At 47.1% G+C, this 27,792-nt stretch overlaps 1 protein-coding gene across 1 annotated transcript in view; it reads right to left on the bottom strand.

The window, feature by feature from the left end:
• CSK (C-terminal Src kinase) overlaps window positions 1–27,792 on the bottom strand; it is a 171,486-nt gene that overhangs the window by 49,552 nt on the left and 94,142 nt on the right. The window contains exons 2-4 of the mRNA XM_063926375.1: window positions 26,034–26,110; window positions 1,562–1,675; window positions 943–1,055 (exon numbers count right to left, since the gene is read on the bottom strand). Of these exons, the coding sequence (XP_063782445.1) occupies window positions 943–1,055; window positions 1,562–1,675; window positions 26,034–26,048 (242 nt within the window). The 5' untranslated portion in view covers window positions 26,049–26,110. The remainder of the gene's footprint in view (window positions 1–942; window positions 1,056–1,561; window positions 1,676–26,033; window positions 26,111–27,792) is intronic.

Here is a 27,792-nt window from a genome sequence, read left to right as displayed (position 1 = left end):
ATTACAGTGCGCATGTGCGGGAGGGTGGGTGTAAGTAATGACACTTACTATTAGGCGGGCGGCCGCGGCAGCCATGGACAATCTGAATGCGGCAGCACTTCAAATGTAGCGCCGGCCGCCAGCCAATCAGAGCTGGCGGTTCGGCAGCCAATCAGGGAAGCTGCCGCAGCAGCGGCAGCCAATCAGGAGCCACTGCTGCGACCGCTTCCCTGATTGGCTGCCGGTCCGCCAGCTCTGGTTGGCTGGCGGCCGGCGCTTCATTTGAAATGCTCCCGCGTTCAGTGAGTCCATGGCTGCCGCGGCCGCCCGCCTAATAGTAAGTGTCATTACTTACACCCACCCTCCCTCTCGCGCCGCTACCAACCCTTCCGCGCCGCTACCTACATCCTCCCACCTGCACCACTACCTACACCCACCCTCCCGCACCGCTACCTACACCCTCCCTACCTCCCGCACCGCTACCTACACCATCCCTACCTCCCGCACCGCTACCTACACCCTCCCTACCTCCCGCACCACTACCTACACCCTCCCTACCTCCCGCACCACTACCTACACCCTCCCTACCTCCCGCACCACTACCTACACCCTCCCTCCAGCGCTGCTCCCTACAACCTTCACTGGTCCCTACTGCAATCCCGGGATCCTGGGATTGACCGTTTTTCAATCCCGAATCCCGGGATTGAAAAAACGGCCCGGGATTGGCCTCCCTACCCATTACCCAGCTTCCATATCCTGGAAGGGTTCAAGTGGGAAGTACCACACACATGCACAAGTAATAGATAGAAACGCAAATAAAAAAAAACAGTGAAGATATGTAGACAAGTATTTAGTATGCAGAACTACACATTCAGGGTACGACAGACAATTATCCTAGGGAAATTTATTGGCACGAGCTATTCATGTAAATGGGACAGATAATAGCATTTGCGATGTACTCACGGCATCAGGCTCAGCTTGGTCCCAGATTTTACCCCTTCTCTCTTCTGCACATAGTTGGCTGGTATGAACCCAACTTGCCCGGCCTTATTCTTTGCTTTGTACCAGTTAGGATCCTGTGTGAGATATAGACACCATTATAAACACACCATGAGCACAGCACCAGCATAACCTGGCCAGTGCCAGTCACAATGACTGTGGAATCACGTCAGCTTTAACCCCAACCTTCATTTTCACTGAACAAGCTACACTATTCTTGTCATGCTAAAAGCTATAGCCAAAATCTTTTTACATTTTCGGTTTGGGTATACCCCCACTGAGATAACTGTATATACCTAAACCAAGTTTCACATTGTTGAAATTAACAATAATCTTTCTGCTATTGCACCTTGTATTTCAGGCTTTAAAAACTGGTAAATTTAGACCATTTAGTTTACAGCAAGAAAGATAAGGAAATGAGCTACACAACGCATTAAAGTGTGCTCATTATTCAGGTTTCCCATCTCATTATGATAGAGCAGGAGATATGCGGCCAACATCTTACTTGGCCGCATATTTTGTGTCTCCTCATATTGAATAAATATTCGTGTGAAAAATGATTTCTCTACTATTGCTCACTTACCCGCGTAACAGCCACAATGGTCAGGACTTCTCCTTTACTAAATGGAAGGTCTTGGTCTGCTCTGACCTGGAAGTCGTAGTTAGCGACACATTCCGTACCAGCTGGCCAGGGCGTCTATGACACAGCAGCAGAGATTAGGAGAAGGAAATAAGAGTCTAGATATATGTGTAATACAAACCTCCCAACACTTTTACACACCTTCTTACAGTCACAGGCATGCAACTAGGCAGTTTTGTGTATTCAAATGATCATGAAACACTGCTTTCTAAACACAGCTAAAAACAGCCAAAAGCACAAATCATGGTCACATTTTCATAGTGAATGGTATCATGAAGGACTGAGACCAGAAACCTGGTAGCCGATGCAACCAAAAAAAACATCTAATGAACAGAGTCATTTGGAATCGTGGTAAAAATAAGAATTTACTTACCGATAATTCTATTTCTCGTAGTCCGTAGTGGATGCTGGGGACTCCGTCAGGACCATGGGGAATAGCGGCTCCGCAGGAGACAGGGCACAAAAGTAAAAGCTTTAGGATCAGGTGGTGTGCACTGGCTCCTCCCCCTATGACCCTCCTCCAAGCCTCAGTTAGGATACTGTGCCCGGACGAGCGTACACAATAAGGAAGGATTTTGAATCCCGGGTAAGACTCATACCAGCCACACCAATCACACTGTACAACCTGTGATCTGAACCCAGTTAACAGCATGATAACAGCGGAGCCTCTGAAAAGATGGCTCACAACAATAATAACCCGATTTTTGTAACAATAACTATGTACAAGTATTGCAGACAATCCGCACTTGGGATGGGCGCCCAGCATCCACTACGGACTACGAGAAATAGAATTATCGGTAAGTAAATTCTTATTTTCTCTGACGTCCTAAGTGGATGCTGGGGACTCCGTCAGGACCATGGGGATTATACCAAAGCTCCCAAACGGGCGGGAGAGTGCGGATGACTCTGCAGCACCGAGTGAGAGAACTCCAGGTCCTCCTCAGCCAGGGTGTGCCCCTGACCAAGTAGCAGCTCGGCAAAGTTGTAAAGCCGAGACCCCTCGGGCAGCCGCCCAAGATGAGCCCACCTTCCTTGTGGAATGGGCATTTACATATTTTGGCTGTGGCAGGCCTGCCACAGAATGTGCAAGCTGAATTGTACTACACATCCAACTAGCAATCATCTGCTTAGAAGCAAGAGCACCCAGTTTGTTGGGTGCATACAGGATAACAGCAAGTCAGTTTTCCTGACTCCAGCCGTCCTGGAAACCTATATTTTCAGGGCCCTGACAACATCTAGCAACTTGGAGTCCTCCAAGTCCCTAGTAGCCGCAGGTACCACAATAAGCTGGTTCAGGTGAAACGCTGACACCACCTTAGGGAGAAACTGGGGACGAGTCCGCAGCTCTGCCCTGTCCGAATGGACAATCAGATATGGGCTTTTGTGAGACAAAGCCGCCAATTCTGACACTCGCCTGGCCGAGGCCAGGGCCAACATCATGGTCATCTTTCCATGTGAGATATTTCAAATCCACAGATTTGAGCGGTTTAAACCAATGTGATTTGAGGAATCCCAGAACTACGTTGAGATCCCACAGTGCCACTGGAGGCACAAAAGGGGGTTGTATATGCAGTACTCCCTTGACAAACTTCTGGACTTCAGGAACTGAAGCCAATTCTTTCTGGAAGAAAATCGACAGGGCCGAAATTTGAACCTTAATGGACCCCCAATTTGAGGCCCATAGACACTCTTGTTTGCAGGAAATGCAGGAATCGACAGAGTTGAAATTTCTTCGTGGGGCCTTCCTGGCCTCACACCACGCACATATTTTCGCCACATGTGGTGATAATGTTGTGCGGTCACTCCTTCCTGGCTTTGACCAGGGTAGGAATGACCTCTTCCGGAATGCCTTTTTCCCTTAGGATCCGGCGTTCAACCGCCATGCCGTCAAACGCAGCCGCGGTAAGTCTTGGAACAGACATGGTACTTGCTGAAGCAAGTCCCTTCTTAGCGGCAGAGGCCATGAGTCCTCTGTGAGCATCTCTTGAAGTTCCGGGTACCAAGTCCTTCTTGGCCAATCCGGAGCCACGAGTATAGTTCTTACTCCTCTACGTCTTATAATTCTCAGTACCTTAGGTATGAGAAGCAGAGGAGGGAACACATACACCGACTGGTACACCCACGGTGTTACCAGAACGTCCACAGCTATTGCCTGAGGGTCTCTTGACCTGGCGCAATACCTGTCCAGTTTTTTGTTCAGGCGGGACGCCATCATGTCCACCTTTGGTCTTTCCCAACGGTTCACAATCATGTGGAAGACTTCCCGATGAAGTCCCCACTCTCCCGGGTGGAGGTCGTGCTGAGGAAGTCTGCTTCCCAGTTGTCCACTCCCGGAATGAACACTGCTGACAGTGCTATCACATGATTTTCCGCCCAGCGAAGAATCCTTGCAGTTTCTGCCATTGCCCTCCTGCTTCTTGTGCCGCCCTGTCTGTTTACGTGGGCGACTGCCGTGATGTTGTCCCACTGGATCAATACCGGCTGACCTTGAAGCAGAGGTCTTGCTAAGCTTAGAGCATTGTAAATTGCTCTTAGCTCCAGTATATTTATGTGGAGAGAAGTCTCCAGACTTGATCACACTCCCTGGAAATTTTTTCCTTGTGTGACTGCTCCCCAGCCTTTCAGGCTGGCATCCGTGGTCACCAGGACCCAGTCCTGAATGCCGAATCTGTGGCCCTTTAGTAGATGAGCACTCTGCAGCCACCACAGAAGAGACACCCTTGTCCTTGGAGACAGGGTTATCCGCTGATGCATCTGAAGATGCGATCCGGACCATTTTTCCTGCAGATCCCACTGAAAAGTTCTTGCGTGAAATCTGCCGAATGGAATCGCTTCGTAAGAAGCCACCATTTTTCCCAGGACCCTTGTGCAATGATGCACTGACACTTTTCCTGGTTTTAGGAGGTTCCTGACTAGCTCGGATAACTCCCTGGCTTTCTCCTCCGGGAGAAACACCTTTTTCTGGACTGTGTCCAGAATCATCCCTAGGAACAGCAGACGTGTCGTCGGAGACAGCTGCGATTTTGGAATATTTAGAATCCACCCGTGCTGTCGTAGAACTACTTGAGATAGTGCTACTCCGACCTCCAACTGTTCTCTGGACCTTGCCCTTATCAGGAGATCGTCCAAGTAAGGGATAATTAAGACGCCTTTTCTTTGAAGAAGAATCATTTCGGCCATTACCTTGGTAAAGACCCGGGGTGCCGTGGACAATCCAAACGGCAGCGTCTGAAACGGATAGTGACAGTTTTGTACCACGAACCTGAGGTACCCTTGGTGAGAAGGGCAAATTGGGACATGGAGGTAAGCATCCTTGATGTCCAGGGACACCATATAGTCCCCTTCTTCCTGGTTCGCTATCACTGCTCTGAGTGACTCCATCTTGATTTGAACCTTTATATGTAAGTGTTCAAATATTTCAGATTTAGAATAGGTCTCACCGAGCCGTCTGGCTTCAGTACCACAATATAGTGTGGAATAATACCCCTTTCCTTGTTGTAGGAGGGGTACTTTGATTATCACCTGCTGGGAATACAGCTTGTGAATTGTTTCCAATACTGCCTCCCTGTCGGAGGGAGACGTTGGTAAAGCAGACTTCAGGAACCTGCGAGGGGGAGACGTCTCGAATTTCCAATCTGTACCCCTGGGATACTACTTGTAGGATCCAGGGGTCCACTTGCGAGTGAGCCCACTGCGCGCTGAAACTCTTGAGACGACCCCCCACCGCACCTGAGTCCGCTTGTACGGCCCCAGCGTCATGCTGAGGACTTGGCAAAAGCGGTGGAGGGCTTCTGTTCCTGGGAATGGGCTGCCTGCTGCAGTCTTCTTCCCTTTCCTCTATCCCTGGGCAGATATGACTGGCCTTTTGCCTGCTTGCCCTTATGGGGACGAAAGGACTGAGGCTGAAAAGACGGTGTCTTTTTCTGCTGAGATGTGACTTGGGGTAAAAAAGGTGGATTTTCCAGCTGTTGCCGTGGCCACCAGGTCCGATGGACCGACCCCAAATAACTCCTCCCCTTTATACGGCAATACTTCCATGTGCCGTTTGGAATCTGCATCACCTGACCACTGTCGTGTCCATAAACATCTTCTGGCAGATATGGACATCGCACTTACTCTTGATGCCAGAGTGCAAATATCCCTCTGTGCATCTCGCATATATAGAAATGCATCCTTTAAATGCTCTATAGTCAATAAAATACTGTCCCTGTCAAGGGTATCAATATTTTCAGTCAGGGAATCCGACCAAGCCACCCCAGCGCTGCACATCCAGGCTGAGGCGATCGCTGGTCGCAGTATAACACCAGTATGTGTGTATATACTTCTTAGGATATTTTCCAGCCTCCTATCAGCTGGCTCCTTGAGGGCGGCCGTATCTGGAGACGGTAACGCCACTTGTTTTGATAAGCGTGTGAGCGCCTTATCCACCCGAAGGGGTGTTTCCCAACGCGCCCTAACTTCTGGCGGGAAAGGGTATAACGCCAATAATTTTCTATCGGGGGAAACCCACGCATCATCACACACTTCATTTAATTTATCTGATTCAGGAAAAACTACAGGTAGTTTTTTCACATAATACCCTCTTTTGTGGTACTTGTAGTATCAGAAATATGTAACACCTCCTTCATTGCCCTTAACATGTAACGTGTGGCCCAAATGGAAAATACGTTTGTTTCTTCACCGTCGACACTGGAGTCAGTGTCCGTGTCTGTGTCGACCGACTGAGGTAAATGGGCGTTTTAAAGCCCCTGACGGTGTTTGAGACGCCTGGACAGGTACTAATTGGTTTGCCGGCCGTCTCATGTCGTCAACCGACCTTGCAGCGTGTTGACATTATCACGTAATTCCCTAAATAAGCCATCCATTCCGGTGTCGACTCCCTAGAGAGTGACATCACCATTACAGGCAATTGCTCCGCCTCCTCACCAACATCGTCCTCATACATGTCGACACACACGTACCGACACACAGCACACACACAGGGAATGCTCTGATAGAGGACAGGACCCCACTAGCCCTTTGGGGAGACAGAGGGAGAGTTTGCCAGCACACACCAAAACGCTATATTATACAGGGACAACCTTATATAAGTGTTTTCCCTTATAGCATCTTAATATATAATAATATCGCCAAATAAGTGCCCCCCCTCTCTGTTTTAACCCTGTTTCTGTAGTGCAGTGCAGGGGAGAGCCTGGGAGCCTTCCTAGCAGCGGAGCTGTGTAGGAAAATGGCGTTGTGTGCTGAGGAGAATAGACCCCGCCCCCTTTTCGGCGGGCTTCTTCTCCCGTTTTTCTGACAACCTGGCAGGGGTTAAATACATCCATATAGCCCCAGGGGCTATATGTGATGTATTTTTAGCCAGCATAGGTACTTTCATTGCTGCCCAGGGCGCCCCCCCAAGCGCCCTGCACCCTCAGTGACCGTTGGTGTGAAGTGTGCTGAGAGCAATGGCGCACAGCTGCAGTGCTGTGCGCTACCTCATGAAGACTGAGAAGTCTTCAGCCGCCGATTTCTGGACCTCTTCTCTCTTCAGCATCTGCAAGGGGGTCGGCGGCGCGGCTCCGGTGACCCATCCAGGCTGTACCTGTGATCGTCCCTCTGGAGCTAGTGTCCAGTAGCCTAAGAAGCCAATCCATCCTGCACGCAGGTGAGTTCACTTCTTCTCCCCTAAGTCCATCGTTGCAGTGAGCCTGTTGCCAGCAGGACTCACTGAAAATAGAAAACCTAACAAAACTTTTACTCTAAGCAGCTCTTTAGGAGAGCCACCTAGATTGCACCCTTCTCGGCCGGGCACAAAAACCTAACTGAGGCTTGGAGGAGGGTCATAGGGGGAGGAGCCAGTGCACACCACCTGATCCTAAAGCTTTTACTTTTGTGCCCTGTCTCCTGCGGAGCCGCTATTCCCCATGGTCCTGATGGAGTCCCCAGCATCCACTTAGGACGTCAGAGAAAATAGGAATTTGGTTACCTACCAGTAAATCCTTTTCTCGTAATCCGTAGAGGATGCTGGGGTCCACATTAGTACCATGGGGTATAGAGGGGTCCACCAGGAGCCACTGGCACTTTAAGAGTTTGAGAGAGGGGGCTGGCTCCTCCCTCTATGCCCCTCCTACCAGACTCAGTCTAGAAACTGTGCCCGAGGAGACGGACATCTTCGAGAAAAGGATTATACACAGATAGTGGGGAGATTCATACCAGCTCACACATACAAGGCACGCCAAGCCAACATAGCTTGAACATTCAGTAACTGCTGAAACATTACTTATCAAGTAACAATGCAGTACTCAACTAAAACGAAGTGGTACTGAACCAAATAACATTTGCAGGAGAACGAAGCGCTGGGCGGGCGCCCAGCATCCTCTACGGACTACGAGAAAAGGATTTACTGGTAGGTAACCAAAATCCTATTTTCTTTTACATCCTAGAGGATGCTGGGGTCCACATTAGTACCATGGGGATGTACCAAAGCTCCCAGAATGGGAGGGAGAGCGTGGAGGCTCCTACAGAACTGATTGACTGAACTTCAGATCATCAGAGGCAAAAGTATCGAACTTGTAAAACTTTGCAAACGTGTTCGACCCAGACCAAGTTGCAGCTCGGCAAAGTTGCACTGCCGAGACACCCCGGGCAGCCGCCTAGGAAGACCCCACCTTACAAGTAGAGTGGGCCTTAACAGATTTTGGACACAGCAGTCCTGCCGTAGAATAAGCGTGCAGGATAGTGAACATGATCCAGCAAGAGATCATCTGCTTAGAAGCAGGACACCCAATTTTCTTGGGATCATATAGGACAAACAGACTCCGACTTTCTGTGACGAGAAGTTCTCTTCACATATATCTTCAGAGCCCTTATGACATCCAAGGACTTTGATGTAATTGAGGAGTCAGTAGCCACTGGCACCACAATAAGTTGATTGATATGAAATGCCAACACAACCTTCGGAAGAAACTGCTGACGTGTCCGTAGCTCAGCTCTATCTTCGTGGAAGATCAAGTAAGGGCTTTTACAGGATAAAGCCCCCAGCTCGGACACACGTCTAGCAGATGCTAAGGCCAACAAAGTGACAGCCTTCAACGTGAGAAACTTGACCTCAACCTCCTGTGGAGGCTCAAACAAATCCGACTGGAGGAACTGTTAAGGTCCCAGGGCGCCGTAGGCGGTACAAAGGGAGGTTGGATATGCAGAACTCCCTTCAAAAAGGTCTGAACCTCAGGGAGGGCAGCCAATTGTTTCTGAAAGAAAATGGATAGGGCCGAAATCTGGACCTTTACAGAACCCAACCTCAGGCCCATAGCAACTCCTGCTTGCAGGAATAGGAGAAAACGTCCCAGTTAAAACTCCACCGTAGGAAACTTCTTGGATTCACACCAAGATACATATTTCTTCCAAATATGATGGTAATGCTTAGACGTTACTCCTTTCCTAGCCTGTATCAGGGTAGGAATAACCTTGTTCGGAATGCCCTTCCGAGCTAGTATCTGGCGTTCAACCTCCATGCCATCAAACACAGCCACGTTAAGTCTTGATAGGCGAACGGCCCCTGCTGCAGCAGGTCCTCCCAAAGCGGAAGAGGCCTCGGCTCTTCTAGCAGTAGATCCAGAAGATCCGCGTACCAAGACCTTCTTGGCCAATCTGGAGCAATGCGGATCGCTTGAATCCTTGTCCTCCTTATGAGCTTTAGCACTCTTGGAATGAGTGGGAGATGTCAAAGTCAGAAAAATGTCTCTATGCACGTTGCCATATTTGCACCGCACACTGGTCCGTGCTGCGCATGCGTACGCTCTCCTGTGAAGGCGCATACCCGCAATAGCGTGCACCCGCGGGCGCACGGTATGCGTATTTACGGTAGAGTTTATGTAGTCGTAGCGTGCGACTCATTCGTTACATATTTTCATAATTAATGTAGTTTGTAGATCATGGTCCCTTTGATAGTTTCTGAAAGTTTGGTTAATATAGAATGTCCATGAGCTGAGGAATCCCTCTTTGTGTTATACGAAGGGTCTAACAAGAGTCATACAGCAGTGTTTGGTACCCATCGGAAGAGTATTTAATTAGCAATATTCCGGTGTTGGTTTGGAGCGTATTAATTGCTCGTGCGAATAGTTATGAACATAAGAAGTTTATGTCCATTTCTATTATTTACTCATACTCAGGTATGCGGCGGGAAACCTAGTTCCCCACCCACCTGAGCTGTTTGAAATCGTCACAGCCCACCTGTATGAATCAACCTATGACCTTTTGTTGTGATACAGGGCCGGATTCCGACGTCCAATGGACAATGGGATTGTAGGGACTATGAGATTGCATTGTGTGTGGAGCATAAATAGGCAGGCCGACCACATCCAGCTCTCACTCTTCAACGGTTCTCATTGCTGAAAATCGGGTGCTGGATGTCCAGGCGCATGCGATCGTTTACCCTTGTGCGTAAGTTTCTCTCCGTAATCATTGTCTTACTGTGAGCCAATTTCTCTCATCTCTCTCCATTTCTCTCTCTCTCTCTCCTTTCTCTTTTCTCTCACATCTCCCCTAGACTAGTATTGAATTGTATTAGATAGTATTGTATTTTGTTTAGGAAGTCTCTGTTATATTGTAGTGTATCATTTGTACTGTTATCCCCTTTTACAAGTATATTAGATATAATACAGTTAATAGGCTTTGGACCCTAAACCAGTATCTGTGTATTTCCTATAGTGTTAAGTGTTCACTTGAGCGTCGGTGACGCTCAAGCAGCTTTGTAGTTAGTCAGGTTACACAAGGTTGCACTTACACCCTGTACTCACATTAAGGTATTCTGTGAATTTCATTGGTATAAGGTTTAGACATAAAGGTATAGCGTTGTGAGCGTCTGCGCCGCTGGTGACCTCCTCGTGGTCTCGAGCGTAAGCTACGCCATAGCGAATCATTACTCTAGTCATAGCCAATAACGTGTCCTGTGATCACTGGGCCGTGAGCGAACGTGACGCTTGAGCGTCTCGCCTACGGCTGAGCGATCGTTACGCAACTAGCGTACCATTACGGTACTTCTTAAGTAAACAGCGTACGGTGTTCTTAGACTTCATAAAGGGTTGTTTATACGACAAGGGAATTTAGCATTGTCAATTGGGGACTCGTCCTATCCTTCTCATATCTGCACTAGGTAGATCAGCAGACATTATCCCCCAGCAAAGGGTGGGAGGTTGTCTCGCAGTGCTGACGGGATAAGCGTCTGCTTCGCTTAGATAAAGAGTGCTGAAGGAATCCGGGAACCGGAAGTAAGAACAAAACGCTTGTGTCTTTTAAAACTGTTTATTTCTCTTCTGTCTTGCGTATATACGCACGCATACATATATATCTGCATTTCTTTTTCAATTTCGTATATCACTATTCCTGTTTGCCAATTTTTATAGTTGATAGAAAGTGCTAAAAGAGATTTGCTGTTATTTCATAGTAGAGGTAATAGTTAAAATATAGACCAACACACGGCTTGTCTGGGAGATAAGGCAGTCAGTGTGGTGTGCGGTAGATGATCAGGGATCATCTACATTGATAAAAGTAGAAATTGTGTTACGGTGGATCTTTGTTTTGCGTACACGTGTCACTAACAAAGACTAGCGTACGCAATCCAAAGGCAGACGCACGCAGCGTTCATTACGCAACGTAGCGTCCGGTTACGCCCACGTAGCTCAAGTCACGAAAAGTTGGATTTTAGCGCAAAGCGATAATTAACGCAAAGGCGATAAGTAACGCACAGCGGTAGATAACGCGACGCGGTAAATAACGCAAATCTATTTTTGGAAAAATCTGAAATTTAGTTTAACAGATCCTGCTCCTAATTGGTAACACAGCTGGGCTGAAGAAAATTTCTGCGCAGAAATAGATATAGAAACAAAGTGTACATGTGTTGAGTGAGTGTGTTTTTATCACATAAGTTTATATAACTTAGAGGTTGAACCAAAAGGAAAGTCGGGTACTCGTCAAAGGACATACGTGTAAGTGACATATACGGTGGCTAGGGAGGCATCCCTGGTTAAATAATATTTGAGCATTAGAGTATAGCGGACCATAAGGTAACAGACCAGGAGGTCATTAACAGACGGTAACAGACCAGGAGGTCATAAGGTAACAGGTAAAATAGACAAAGAGGTCCGCTATAAAGGTACAAGAGGCACAACGCCTGGGGTGTTGGTGCAGAACCCATATAGGCCACAAGCTCTTGCTGAAGGAATCGCGGCCGGAAACATCGATTCCATTGATCTTTCAGTACATGACAAGTAGTGCTTATGTACTGAACGATTGGACTGCACGTAATTGTGTGCAGTAGTTAGTAATCTGACCTAATACCATTAGAGTAAAGTGGTCACAAACGCTATTTGTACATTCTGACGTGATTTGTGTAATTTTTTATTTTTGGAAGGGAAGTTCGCTGGTCACTCAGGAACTATCTAACAACCCCACCTTTACTGGAAAGAGTAAGTGTCCTGCGGGTAACCCTCATATGTTCCAGTAAACAGAAGGTTCCATAGGGGCCCTGTATCGAGTACGCCAGCACCATATCGGTGTGATCAGGTCGTATTGGTCGAGGTGGGCGAGTGAGTGGGGTACTCGGTAAACCGCCACCGCCGGCCTATTTTTGGACAATTTGGTTTGCTGTAAGGGTTCGCTGAAGACCGTGATATAAAGATCACAGGAGTAGTAAGCAACACCTGCAGATTATGGGGGCCAATTGTTCAGGTAGGGGGCGATCAACCTTGGTTCGGGTTGATTCAGAGAACCGACCCGTCGGGTCGGCAAGGTACATCATGTGTGAAAAATACGGAAGTCACACAGAATCTTTATGTGATGAATGGGAGAGAATGACTGTACAAGACAGGGACAAATTCCCAAGAATAGGTAGCTTCAGTCCAGAAGTGTTACAAAATTTAAGGAGGAGGATATGTCTCCTAAAATCAACAAAGAGACGAATTCAGCATCATGATTATTTACAGTTATGGCACCAGGAAGGTGAGATACAGAGAGGTTTGGCTCTGGCGGCAGGATCTGGGGCAGTCAGGAAGCTGATAGCCACAGCCCCTCCTCCACCATACATTGCAGGAGAGAAGTTGGTTGCGGAGAGAAACGCACTGGGTTGTAAAACACAAACTCTTAGTAACCCTGTAAATGTTAATGATGTTAACCAAGTAACTCATGCAATTATTAACCCGTGCAAGATGTACCCTGTTTTGAACCTTCCTCAGGAGTGTGATCAAGAAGACGATTCAACAACAATTTCAGCTCTCTCTCTCGCGGCCACCATAGCAGAGACCACAGTAGGCACAGCGACACCCACGAGATTAGCGAAAGCCCCTAGCGGAGGGATAGGTGAGGTCGTGTCAACGGGTAAGTACGGCACCATGCACTACACTGAAACAATTGTACCACAACAAGCTGTAGAATCTACACAGGAAGAGGCTGTTAGAATTGCTCCTGTAAGGGTAATAGCAGTTCCCAATGGAAAAACAGATGTGTCTGGAGCCACTCCCATAAGGAACATTGCCATGTACACTCCATTTTCCCGAATGGAATTAAGAACAATAGTGTCCGAATTTCCTGACCCCAGGAAGGACTTAGTTGCTAGCCAAAAATACATCAGGGATCTAGGCAACACTGTAGAACCCAACAACAAGGATTGGCAGATACTGCTAAGAGCTTGTTTACCTTCCAATGTCGACGCAACTCAATTCTTAGCTGACTGTGCATTGGATAAAGATGTACCGCTTACAGACGTGTACAACAAGGATAATGTAAAAAGGATAAATTTACAGCTAAAAGAGTATTTCCCAGCCGTTGTTAAATGGAACAAGATATTCTCCATTAAGCAAAAGGAGTCCGAAACGGCAACAGAATATTTTCACCGGGCACTATTAGAAATGGCAAAGTACACTGGTATAGAAGACATTAAGACCAACCCAAACCACCGAGAAGTAGCAGTATCTGTACTGATGGATGGTTTAAAAGAAACATTAAAAGCTAGGGTACAGACCACGCAACCATGCTGGCGAGGTCTGTCAGTGTCCACATTGAGAGAGGCTGCTATTGATCACGACAGAAACATCACTAGGCACAGGGAGTCGCAAAGTGATAAGTTGATGTCAGTAAGTATACAGGCGCTGACCACAAGGCAGCCTGCGTATGTACCACCGAATCCTGTGGGTAAGGCAAGTGTAATAACATGTTTTTCTTGTAACAGACCGGGACACTATGCACGAGAATGTAGAACAAAGAGTGTACAAAGATCTTTTCAACCCCCTAGACAACGACACGACACACGACATTGGGAGCAGGGTCCACAGAGGCGGAGTTTCGAGCCACATACAGGGGAAACAAAAAGATATCCCCCGAACAGAGATTGGCATGCCTCTGGTAGTTCCCAGCTAACCCCCTCACAAGTAGTCGCTGCCAGCGGGATTCAGGGAGGTCAGCACACCCACTAGGGGTGTGGCCATACCTGTAATCTGCAGCCAGTTAAGTTGATTGCCAGTCTTGGAAGTGAACCAGAGATTGCAATCAATGTAGCTGGTAAAACTTTAAACTTTCTTGTAGACACAGGGGCGGCCAAGTCAGTGATAAATTCGACAGTGGGCATGAGAACCACTGGTAGGACAATTCCAGCCATGGGAGTAACAGGAGTAGTCCAGCACTACCCTGTTAGCAAACCAGCCGAGATTACAATAGGGCCTTTGCATACCAAGCATTCCTTTTTGCTGGCTGCATCGGCACCAACTAATCTCCTGGGTAGAGACTTACTATGTAAAATGGGTTGCGTCATTTATTGTACTCCTGAAGGTGTATTCTTGGACATTCCTGAGAATCACGCTCAGGAGGTACGAGACATGTTAGACTCCCCATCAAAATTAATGTCACATTCCATTATGACAAATAGGAATCCATCCCAAGTAGAAGAGATGACATCTCAGATACCAGAGTCACTTTGGACAAAAGATGGACAGGACACTGGATTAATGGCAAATGTAGCTCCAGTAGTTGTACAAGTAAAAGATGGTAGGATAGCTCCAAAAATCCCACAGTATCCTCTGAAGCCAGAGGTGGAGTTAGGAGTTTTCCCAGTAATAGAACGCTTGCTACAACAGGGCATTCTAGTAAGAACGTCCAGCACAGCAAATAGTCCCATCTTCCCTGTTAAAAAGAGTGGGGGGAGGGGTTACAGGCTAGTGCAGGATCTAAGGGGGATTAACAAAATAGTTGAAAGTCAGTTCCCCGTAGTGCCAAATCCAGCTGTCATCCTAATGCAAATTCCTCCCACTGCCAAATTTTTCACTGTTATTGACCTCTGCTCCGCTTTCTTTTCGGTACCTCTGCACCCTGACAGCCAATATTTGTTTGCATTCACATACAGAGGAGTCCAATACACGTGGACTCGGTTACCCCAAGGTTTCATAGATAGTCCAAGTATATTTTCTCAGGCTTTGCATGATTGTTTACAGTCTTTCCAACCGGAGAGTGGATCAGTATTGATACAGTACGTGGACGATTTATTACTGTGTTCAGATTCACTGGAAGCATCTCTGAAGGATACGAAACAGCTCCTGTTTCATCTTTCAGACACAGGTCACAAGGTTTCCAAAGACAAGTTACAATTATGCCAGACTAAGGTAAAATATTTGGGACACTGTCTAACACAAGGACTGAGACACCTGACCGCTGATAGAATCCAAGCCATTAGAGACATGACACTGCCACAAACCCAGCAACAGATCAGGACGTTTTTAGGAATGTGTGGGTATTGCCGTAATTGGATCCCAGGGTTTTCCATATTGGCGCTACCTTTGCAGGAAATGGTCTCTTCAAACAAACCTGATCGGATTTCGCATACAGACGAATCCGAAACAGCATTTGAGAGACTCAAACAGTGCCTAACGCAGGCACCAGCACTAGGTATGCCAGACTATGGGAAACCCTTTGAACTATACGGAACAGAAAGTGCTGGGTGCGCAGCAGGTGTACTAACCCAAAAACACGGTGACGCCAGCAGGCCAGTCGCATACTACAGCGCCCAGCTAGACACGGTAGCGCGATCCCTCCCCACATGCTTGCGTAGCGTTGCGGCGATAGCATTGCTAGTGACAAAAAGCGAAGATGTCGTGCTAGGCCACAACCTCACAATCCATACACCACATGCGGTATCTGCCTTATTGAATTCTGCCCAAACCAGACACGTCTCATCAGCAAGGTTTACAAGATGGGAATTGGCATTAATGGCCCCAGTAAACATCACCATAAGGAGATGCAGCGCATTAAATCCTGCAACATTTCTACCAGGTGTGCCTGGTCAGACACAAAGGGTGGAAGGTGAGAGTGATGGGGAAGGAGGATTTAATGCAAAGGAAGATACACATGATTGTATGGAATATTTGACCCAAAATTTTACCGCAAGGCCTGACATCAGTGACAATCCACTGGAAGATGCAGAACTCACGTTCTACACTGACGGTAGTTGTCATAGACAGTCAGACTCGGGAGACTTGTGTACTGGATACGCAGTCGTAGATGACCAAGACACCATAGAAGCGGAACCGCTAGGCCCACCTCACTCAGCCCAGGTTGCTGAACTGGTCGCCCTAACCAGAGCATGTGAATTGGCTAAGGGTAAGTCAGCCAATATTAACACCGACTCTAGATACGCCTTCGGGGTAGTACATGATTTCGGAGCCCTATGGCGCCTCAGAAATTTCATGACGGCAGCTGGTACACCGATAGCGCATGCAGCATATATAAAAAGGCTTCTAACAGCGATACAGGAACCCGACAGAGTGGCTGTTATCAAATGTAAAGCACATACATATAGCCAAGACCCAGTATCCCTTGGTAACAGCCGAGCAGACGAAGCCGCAAAGCTTGCAGCTGCTACCCCCATACAGACAGACACCACACAACTGATGGTATTTAATACCATCAACACACAAAAGTTGTGTGAGATGCAGAATTTGTGTTCCACACAGGAAAGAGCAGTCTGGAAGGCAAAGGGATATGGCCAGGAGTCCTCAGGGCTCTGGACGGATGGACATGGTAAACCAGTGGCCCCCAGGGCATACCTTCCATGTCTGGCTGAAGCAGCTCATGGGCTGACTCATCTAGGCAAGGAGGGGATGTGCAAATTGGTAAGAGCATACTGGTGCGCCCCAGGATTCTCCTCTCATGCGAGTAAAAGAGCAATGTCATGCCTTACCTGTCTGAGAAAGAATATTGGAAAAGCAATACCTACAGAACCATCCCATATCCCACCTACCGGCGGCCCTTTCCAGGTAATACAAATTGACTTCATTCAATTACCCCCATGTCGAAATTTGAAATATGTACTTGTCTGTATAGATGTTTTCTCGAATTGGGTCGAAGCTTTTCCAACAGCTACAAATACCGCTATGTTTACAGCTAAGAAAATTGTGCAGGAATTTGTATGTAGATATGGTATCCCTAGAATCATTGAAAGTGATAGGGGTACCCATTTTACAGGTGATGTCTTTCAAGGAATGTGTAAATTAATGGGTATTGATAGCAAGCTGCACACTCCGTACCGTCCACAGGCGAGTGCGAAGGTCGAAAGAGTGAACAGCACTATTAAAAATAAATTGAGTAAAGTAATGGCAGAGACAGGATTGACGTGGCCAGAAGCTTTACCCATTGTTTTGTATAGCATCAGAACCACTCCCAGGTCCCCTCTTAATCTGTCTCCTTTTGAAATCTTGTTTGGTCGACAACCGCATGTCATGATCAACCCTCAGGATGATTTGAAATGTAACAATGAAGTAACTGTAAAGTACTTGATTAACATGAGTAAGCAGTTGAGGAATCAAAATGATAATCTGAAGTTGGTGATTCCTGATTTACCAGATAGTAATTGTCATGACATTGAACCTGGGGATTATGTAATGATACGAAATTTTCTATGCTCAGGTTGTCTTATTGATAGATGGGAAGGACCATACCAGGTCTTATTGACTAGCACCACAGCATTGAAGGTTGCTGAGAGAGAGACTTGGGTCCATTCATCCCACTGCAAAAAGGTTGCTGATCCAGAGAAGTCCCGTGATAAGGAACAGACGGTAGAGGTTGTATCACTGGAGTGTCTGTTCCAGGAGGACTGAGGCGGCACCTGAGCCTTGAAGACCGAAAGCAGTTGTCGACTCCCCTCTCCCTTTTATTGTTTTTCTCCACTTCCCATCCCCTCTTCCTTGAAATTTCTTTTTCCCCCTTCTCATTCTTCTCTATTTCCTCCTCAAAGATGGACTTGCCCCAAGAGACTGTGATCCGGATTATGATGTTGACCATGATGTTGACCAGAGCAGTCTGTTCCGGCGAGAGTACCATAGAGGTCGAGAGAGGTTCTGGAATGGGTTCCGATTATGATGATGGAGGCGTAGTTTTCCAAGATCAACCAAACCAACAAGCAAAGGCGAGTATCAGAAAACGATCCGATAGAAGAAATTGTGATGGATTGTTAGCTGAAGAAAACTGTATCTGTAGGCTCTGTGATAATCTGGTTGAAGATGGATGCATAAAGAAATGCCAATCCAGTTTTAATATCCATATGGACCGGCATCCATTGAGTGACTATCACTCTTTAGTGGGTAACGTGTTAAACCAAACAGATTGTTGGGTATGCTCTCAAGTACCTCAGGGTCATAGCAAATCAGGGCTAGTACCATTTCCTTTAACGTTAGGGGAGGTACTTGAGCTAAGTGGTGGGAGACCGGTGGACCGGAGGTTTAACATCTCCAGCCCTCCTAGTTTGAAGCTCCACCAATACCATGTGGATAGGTCCCTCTTATGTTTTAATATCTCCAATCCCCGTAAGCCGGGAAATTGGGAAGTGTCATGGAGCAACCTTACCATGACCTTTTCACACAGAGCAGATAGAATGCCTACAGATACAGAGCTTGTACGCCACATAGCCAGTAGAGGAAAATCTTTCCGGTATCGATATACCTTAGGAAATAGGATTACTAGAGTTGGAGAGGTATCACCAGGATACTGTGCACATATCGTACAAACTGATACGTGCATTAAGCAGATGGAAGAATTAGGGTCAGGAGATTTCACCTGGAAGGTCTGTAACATGGTCATGTCCTTCTCCGTCCCATATGTTCTCCCCGATGATGCATATTTCATATGCGGGAGAAAGGCGTACAAGTGGCTTGCCCCAAACTCTGAAGGATTGTGTTATATTGGAAAAGTATTGCCTGAAGTGATGACTGTTACACATGACAAAATGAAGGACATACACCGTGGTGCCCAAGCTCCTTATACTCACACTCATTACGAGCACCGAGTTAAAAGACAACTGTCAGAAAGGTTAGAGCATCCGGCCTCCGATCTTATCCATGAATCCACTGGGATTCAGGTTTTGGTAGCGTTAGATTTCACTCGCACCGCTCGAGGAGTGATGAACTATAGATACATTTCCGCACTCGCCAATTTGTTAGATAATATCACTGAAATGTATGATGACACGTTTAGATACACTGGAAGAGAACTTCAAGCTTACAAAACAGAACTAGTTCAGCATAGGATGGTTCTTAATTATCTTACAGCAGTAACAGGCGGATATTGTGTTACACTGGCAACACAGTACGGCATAAAGTGTTGCACTTATATCACGAATAGCACCGAGGATCCGGTAGAGGTCATAGACCAAAAGATGGATGATATTCTCCAATTGAAGTGGGAATTTCGTCGAAAACACAATCTCACCCTTGCTGCTGTAGGTAATGAGCTGACTGGTTGGGTGTCATGGTTGAACCCGCGAAATTGGTTCTCCGGTTTAGGAGACTGGGCTCAAGGAGTCATAATGGATGTTGGAAAGTTTCTACTATGTATCTTGGGTGTCATTATATCGATTGGATTGATATTTAGATGCGGGCAGGCTTTAATGAGGTGCAAACAAAGTACAAAAGTGATGAGCTTGAGGAGTGAGGAAACCGTAATTAACCTGGATTTGATTTATGACCCAATGATAGAAACCAGAATGTGATGAAAATGCGATTATACGGTCCGTTTCTTTCACCTGTTTTTCTGCTTTTCTCCAAGATACAAAGACCCCCTTGGACGAGGAAGTTGACGAGACGCTATACAGACAACAGACAAGCACCAAAGAAGGATTTTGACCACTTGAGAAATGGACACTTGATGAACTTTGCCATGGATCCCCAGTTTCCCTAGTACTTTTAAACTCCCGCTAGCCCAACATTTTTTTGTAAATCCGATGGCTCTGACAAAGCTATTTGCTCATGCCCAAGGAGCAATACAGCGCAAAGAAGACGACTCTCAACAGATACCGAACACAACTTCAACGACAGATGTACATTTCCCTGACATAGAATATCATTGCATTTTCCATAAGTGTTCTTTATCTTCATCTCTACAACCCTCAGGTAATGACACACATAGACGATAGGGAATACAGGCACAGATATCAGCAACCACATACCTCCCCCATTCATGTATCATCAACTAAAATGTGCATCCCCATTTTGTTACAACTGAAAGCCGAAATGAGCTCGGTAAAGTTTGACAGCCCATCCACAGACCCGTACCACGGGATAAGAAGGAATTCAAATGTATACTTCGCAATACCTCGAAGCTTGATTTACCACACGTACGGCACGATGATACATGACCCTCCAAACGTGGACTCATACACACATGCTTCTGCTATCTCACTAGGTCATACCCTCTTCACACCTACTCCACTCTTCTTCCTTTCCCCACCATGGAAATCAATTAACCCCTGACTTACATTTTTCTCCTTTTTGAAATGTTTTAGAAGGTGGCAGTTATTATTGACTGCCAAAGGGTGGACTGTCAAAGTCAGAAAAATGTCTCTATGCACGTTGCCATATTTGCACCGCACACTGGTCCGTGCTGCGCATGCGTACGCTCTCCCGTGAAGGCGCATACCCGCAATAGCGTGCACCCGCGGGCGCACGGTATGCGTATTTACGGTAGAGTTTATGTAGTCGTAGCGTGCGACTCATTCGTTACATATTTTCATAATTAATGTAGTTTGTAGATCATGGTCCCTTTGATAGTTTCTGAAAGTTTGGTTAATATAGAATGTCCATGAGCTGAGGAATCCCTCTTTGTGTTATACGAAGGGTCTAACAAGAGTCATACAGCAGTGTTTGGTACCCATCGGAAGAGTATTTAATTAGCAATATTCCGGTGTTGGTTTGGAGCGTATTAATCGCTCGTGCGAATAGTTATGAACATAAGAAGTTTATGTCCATTTCTATTATTTACTCATACTCAGGTATGCGGCGGGAAACCTAGTTCCCCACCCACCTGAGCTGTTTGAAATCGTCACAGCCCACCTGTATGAATCAACCTATGACCTTTTGTTGTGATACAGGGCCGGATTCCGACGTCCAATGGACAATGGGATTGTAGGGACTATGAGATTGCATTGTGTGTGGAGCATAAATAGGCAGGCCGACCACATCCAGCTCTCACTCTTCAACGGTTCTCATTGCTGAAAATCGGGTGCTGGATGTCCAGGCGCATGCGATCGTTTACCCTTGTGCGTAAGTTTCTCTCCGTAATCATTGTCTTACTGTGAGCCAATTTCTCTCATCTCTCTCTCTCTCTCTCCTTTCTCTTTTCTCTCACATCTCCCCTAGACTAGTATTGAATTGTATTAGATAGTATTGTATTTTGGTTAGGAAGTCTCTGTTATATTGTAGTGTATCATTTGTACTGTTATCCCCTTTTACAAGTATATTAGATATAATACAGTTAATAGGCTTTGGACCCTAAACCAGTATCTGTGTATTTCCTATAGTGTTAAGTGTTCACTTGAGCGTCGGTGACGCTCAAGCAGCTTTGTAGTTAGTCAGGTTACACAAGGTTGCACTTACACCCTGTACTCACATTAAGGTATTCTGTGAATTTCATTGGTATAAGGTTTAGACATAAAGGTATAGCGTTGTGAGCGTCTGCGCCGCTGGTGACCTCCTCGTGGTCTCGAGCGTAAGCTACGCCATAGCGAATCATTACTCTAGTCATAGCCAATAACGTGTCCTGTGATCACTGGGCCGTGAGCGAACGTGACGCTTGAGCGTCTCGCCTACGGCTGAGCGATCGTTACGCAACTAGCGTACCATTACGGTACTTCTTAAGTAAACAGCGTACGGTGTTCTTAGACTTCATAAAGGGTTGTTTATACGACAAGGGAATTTAGCATTGTCAGAGAGGTGGAAACACGTACACCGACTGGAAAACCCACGGAGTCACCAGGGCGTCCACCGCCACTGCTTGCGGGTCCCTCGACCTGGAAAAATATCGCCGAAGCTTCTTGTTGAGACGAGAGGCCATCATGTCGATTTGAGGTACACCCCAAAGATCTGTTACCTCCGTGAACACCTCCGGATGGAGTCCCCACTCTCCTGGATGGAGATTGGGAAGCGAACTTCCTCAGCAGAAACAGTTGTCTACTCCCGGTATGAAAATTGCCAACAGCGCCAACGCGTGCTTTTCTGCCCAGAGGATGATTCTTGTTACCTCTGAAATTGCAGCTCTGCTCTTCGTCCGCCCTGTCGGTTGATGTAAGCCACTGTCGTTACATTGTCCGACTGCACTTGAATGGCCCGATTTCTCAGAAGATAGGCCGCTTGGAGAAGACCGTTGTAGACGGCTCTTAGTTCTAGAATGTTTATCGGCAGGCCGGCTTCCAGACTTGACCACCTTCCTTGGAAGGTCTCCCCTTGAGTGACTGCGCCCCAGCCTCGGAGACTTGCATCGGTAGTTAGAAGGATCAAGTCCTGAATGCCGAACCTGCGGCCCTCCAGAAGGTGAGGTAGTTGCAATCACCAGAGGAGTGAAATCCTGGCCATTGGTGACAAATGTATCCTCTGGTGCATATGTGGATGGGATCCCGACCACTTGTCCAGGAGATCCAGTTGGAAGGACAGAGCATGAAACCTCGCATACTGTAGAGCCTCGTAAGAGGCCACCATCTTCCCCAGAAGGCGAATGCACTGATGAACTGACACCCGGGCTGGCTTCAGGACAACCCGGACCATTGTTTGTATCACCAACGCTTTTTCATCTGGAAGAAACACCCTCTGCACTTCCGTGTCAAGGATCATTCCCAGAAAGGACAACCTCCTGGTTGGTTCCAAATTTGATTTTGGAAGATTCAGGATCCAACTGTGTTCCCTGAGCAGGTGGGTCGTGAGAAGGATGGACTGTAACAGCTTCTCCTTGGACGGTGCCTTTATCAGCAGATCGTCCAGATATGGAATTATGTTTGCCCCCTGTCTGCGGAGGAGAACCATCATTTCCGCCATCACCTTGGTGAAAACCCTCGGTGCTGTGGAGAGGCCAAATGGCAGAGCCTGGAACTGACAGTGACAGTCCAACAGTGCGAATCGGAGATAAGCCTGATGCGGCAGCCAAATCGGAATGCGGAGGTACGCATCCTTGATATCCAGGGACACAAGAAATTCCCCCTCTTCCAGACTTGATATCACCGCCCTTAGAGATTCCATTTTGAACTTGAATTCCTTCAGAAAGGCATTTCGCGATTTTAGGTTCAGAATGGGCCTGACTGAACCAACCGGTTTCGGTACCACGAAAAGGTTCGAATAGTAACCTTTGTTTTGCAGATGAGGAGGGACCGGTACAATAACCTGTGCCTCCACCAACTTCTGGATGGCTGCCAGCAGAACAGCCCTATCTGCCAGCAAAGCTGGCAAGCCTGATTTTAAGAATCGGTGAGGAAGGAGATCTTGAAATTCCAGCCTGTACCCCTGGGACACGATATCTTGCACCCAGGGATCCAGGCCGGACGACACCCAGACGTGACAGAAAAGCCTGAGTCTCGCTCCCACTGGCCCCACCTCCGGGGCGTGCAGTGCACCGTCATGCGGAAGACTTCGGCGTACCTGAAGCAGGCTTCTGATCCTGGGAACCCGTCGCAGCCGGTTTCTTGGATTTGGGCCGGCCTCTCCTAAAGAAGGTGTTGGACGGTTTGGCCTTTCGTAGCTTGGCAGCCCGAAAGAACTGTGATGCAGTTGAAGAAAAGGGTTTCTTCATAGCAGGTGCAGCTGAGGGAAGAAAAGGTGACTTACCCACTGTAGCCGTGGAGATCCATGCAGCTAAGGCTTCCCCAAAGGGAGCCTGACCTGTGTAGGGTAGGGTCTCCACACTTCTCCTGGATTCCGCGTCGGCAGACCACTGTCGCAGCCACAGTCCTCGACGAGCTGAGACAGACATGGAAGAAATTCCTGCAGCCATGGAACCCAGGTCTTTCATGGATTCTACCAGAAATCCTGCCGAATCCTGAATGTTACGCAAAAACAATTCAACATCAGATTTATCCATAGTATCCAAATCTTCAAGTAATGTGCCTGACCACTTTACTATAGCTTTGGCAATCCAAGCACTGGCAATAGTGGGACGTAATATAGCCCCTGAAGTCATGTACATGGATTTAAGCGTATTATCAATTTTGCGATCAGCCGGCTCTTTCAAGGCGGTGGATCCTGGAACAGGTAAAACCACCTTTTTTGAGAGTCTGGATACAGACGCGTCAACAATGAGCGGGTTTTCCCATTTTTTTCTATCCTCCACAGGGAAAGGAAACGCCACCAGGACCCTTTTAGGGATCTGGAATTTTTTCTCAGGGTTTCCCCATGTTTTTTCAAAAATAGCATTTAATTCTTTTGACGCAGGGAAGGTTAGCGAGGCTTTCTTATTTTCAGTAAAGTAAGCCTCCTCAACCTGCACAGGGGTTGTATCAGTAATATTCAACACATCCCTAATGGCCTCTATCATCAACTGCACCCCTTTTGCAAGAGATGCTGCCCCCCTCAAAACATCCCCATCACCATCCTCAGTGTCAGAATCGGTATCCGTGTCATCTTGCATAATCTGTGCAAAAGCATGTTTTTGGGAATATACAGCGGGGGCCCCTGAGGTAACAGAACTGGGTCAGACTGCCATAGAGCTCTGTAAAGCCTGAGTTGCAGACTCATTCTGTGCAACCCTAGTAGAAATCTGAGAAATCATAGATTTGATAGTGGATAACCACTCAGGCTCCCTTGCAGGTATCTGTGCTAAAACAGTTCAATCCTGATTACATGGAATGGGATAATCCTGAGAGGACATATCCTCTGCAGCATATGACACAGACATAGCTTAATGGAGACCACAGAAACTCCACACACACACACGGGAGGGCAGAGAGAGTTTTACCTCCAAGAATGGCAAGAGAGACACAGAGATTGGAGCCAACCCACACACACAGATTTTTTGGGTAAAGGGAGACCCCCTAACTAGCGCTGACTGTGCACCTTAATAGGTTATACAGCCTCCGGCAAACCCCCCTTCCCCCCTACAACCACCTGGTACCGTGAGAGATAGCTGGAGTTGTTCTGGAGGAACTTGCTCTTCACTGACAGCGTTGTGCAGGCAGGAAAATGGCGCTGATTGCTGCTGGGTCTGCTCTGAGAAGCTCCGCCCCCAAAATGGCGCTGTCTTCCCGCTCTTCATAGGATTATACTGGCCTGAGGAATTATGCTGGCAGAGATCCCGGGACCCCGACAGGCTGTGTGACCAGTGTAGGCGCTGGCTCAGTGCGCCCCTCACAGCACCGCACTATGTACCGCCAGCTTCACACCGGCCCCCTGCTTGGGGGTCGGTGACTCGCTCGCCACCAATCTTCTGGCACTGTAAGGGGCTGGCGGCATGCTGCTGGGGTGAGCGATCCCCTGTGGCGGTGGAACGATCGATCCCCTCAGGTGCTCAGTGTCCTGTCAGCGGAGATAGTGGCTCAGACCCCGCAGGGCGGACACCACTCTTTCCTCCCCCCCCCCTTCGTCCCACGAAGCAGGGAGCCAGCAGCCTCCATGTAAAATAACAAACTCTAAAAAAACTTTTTCTAAAGAAGCTTAGTAGAGCTCCCCTAGCTGTGACCGGCTCCTCCGGGCACATTTTCTAAACTGAGTCTCGTAGGAGGGGCATAGAGGGAGGAGCCAGCCCACACTCTCAAACTCTTAAAGTGCCAATGGCTCGTAGTGGACCAGTCTATACCCCATGGTACTAATGTGGACCGCAGCATCCTCCAGGACGTAAGAGAAATGACTGCGGCTAATCGTATACCCCCCCTGAGTCTCCCATATCCAAAATATGGACATCTTTTAAGCACAACTGAGATAGTGGTTCAGTGTACACAAACTTTGTTTCATCCACAAAATTATTGGAAATCTTGTATAAAATGACTTTCAGGCTATGTGCATAGGGTGCATTCTGTGTTGAGGCTTGAGGCCAATACCAAAGATATCTCATTTTGGTGTGCAAATATTCCAAAATACGGAGAAATCGGATATCCAAAATACTTCTGGTCCTAGGCATTTTGGATATGTATTACATTACAGAAACATACCTGCACCACAGACATTTTGGTAGTGAGTTCTGGGAAACGGTCTCAGAGAGATGCTAATCTGCAGGGTATCATCAGATCTATGAGAGAGCACACATAACGGGGAAAGTGTCATTTATGGAAAGTCTGATTCAGCTAACATTTGGAAAATTGTGCAAAATAAATAGGGATTAATGCCACAAAAACAATAGTACAGAGAAATATAATCTAGTATAGTACGACCCATCATATGTTTGCATCTTAAAATTACACCAATTCCTCATTACATGTAAACCCTCTACACTATCAGCCCCAATGTCTCCCTAAGCACATAAAAGTAGAAAAATTGCATCCTTTTGTAAGAACAATACTTAAAATGTATGGCCAGCTCTATGACTGACCATCATCATGTTGTTGTCATGACTGTTCTATTTCATGTGGGGGCCTGGGGATGTAGTCCCATCTGCCCGAAGGTCAATCGCGAAGAGGTTCAAATCTCGCTGGTCGGGATCCGGCGGTCACAATGCAGATGCCAGAATCCCGACTAGTAGTGAAATGCTGCTGCCGGAATACCCACGACACCCATAGAGGCAGAATAGAACCTGATGCGAGCGCAGCGACCCACTGTGCCCGCAGCACGGCGAGCCCGCAAGGGGCTTTCTAGCGCTCGCCCCGCTGCAAGCATTACGGCGGACAGGATCCCGCTGTCGGGAACAAGATAGCTGGTATCCCGTCTGCCGGCATTTCATACTGATCGCTGTTAATCAGGCCCTGTCTATCAGGCGTGGCTGAAAATACATGCAGTGGTCACTGACTTGCAAAAGTACTTTGCAGTCATGAGTGCATCGCAGCAATTGCATTCAGATAATATGGGACTCAGCCTTGTGGTAAGCACTCTGAACAGCCAGATCTGTCTGATCTGTCCTTATAACATTTGCCCAAATTGACCCCGGAATATGTAATGGAACTCAAAGACCAGCACAATGCAAGAAATCACAGGACACTTGCAGAAAATTAGGGTGTGCTGGCCAATGTCCCTAATTTCAAGGACCAATAGCAGAATTATTTCAAAGAAGGGCTGGTGTGCAGATGTGATAAAAGGACGGTTGCCTTGGTGTTGAAAACTGCTGGGGTTGGAGGCAGCCACCCTCCCAGTTTTATATAGACTAGACCAGTGGTTCCCAAACTTTTTTGAATCATGGTGCCCTAGAGTATCAGAATTTTTTTCACGGCACCCCATGGCCAATAATTTCTTATTGAGAAATTTAGAAAGAAATATTACATTAAGTAGATTGCGTTTATATGTCATCCTTAGGGTCAGTTATGTGGTGAGGGACAAGATTTGCTTCTGTTTGTCTCCATATTTTATGACTGATAGCCACCAGCACTAGTTTTGCCTATTATATTGACCATAAATAATTTTAATTGGTCCTGGACCACCAACCCAGGGCACCCCTGCAAGTGTCCTGAGGCACCCCAGGGAGCCACGGCACACAGTTTGGGAACCACTAGACTAGACTATTAAACGCACTGGCATTTGCTTTAGGATATTAGACCCACTTCTGGGCATCTTATACTTTGTACTGTACCACCACCAATATTAATATACAATGTTTCTGTATTTCTTCTACTACACACCATCACTGACTAATCACCACCTGTACGCAGACACACAGGTTAGTAATTTACTTTTTTACTTCAAATATTTGTTTTTGTAAATATCCCTCATTTATAATATAATATATACCAAACTAAAATAATTTTCATTGAAAACAGTGTTTAT

The sequence above is a fragment of the Pseudophryne corroboree genome, chromosome 6 (assembly GCF_028390025.1).
Source record: "Pseudophryne corroboree isolate aPseCor3 chromosome 6, aPseCor3.hap2, whole genome shotgun sequence".
In the NCBI taxonomy this organism is placed as follows: Eukaryota; Metazoa; Chordata; class Amphibia; order Anura; family Myobatrachidae; genus Pseudophryne; species Pseudophryne corroboree.
The sequence above is the reverse complement of the archived record's forward strand: the minus strand, read 5'-3'. Positions and strand labels throughout refer to the sequence as shown.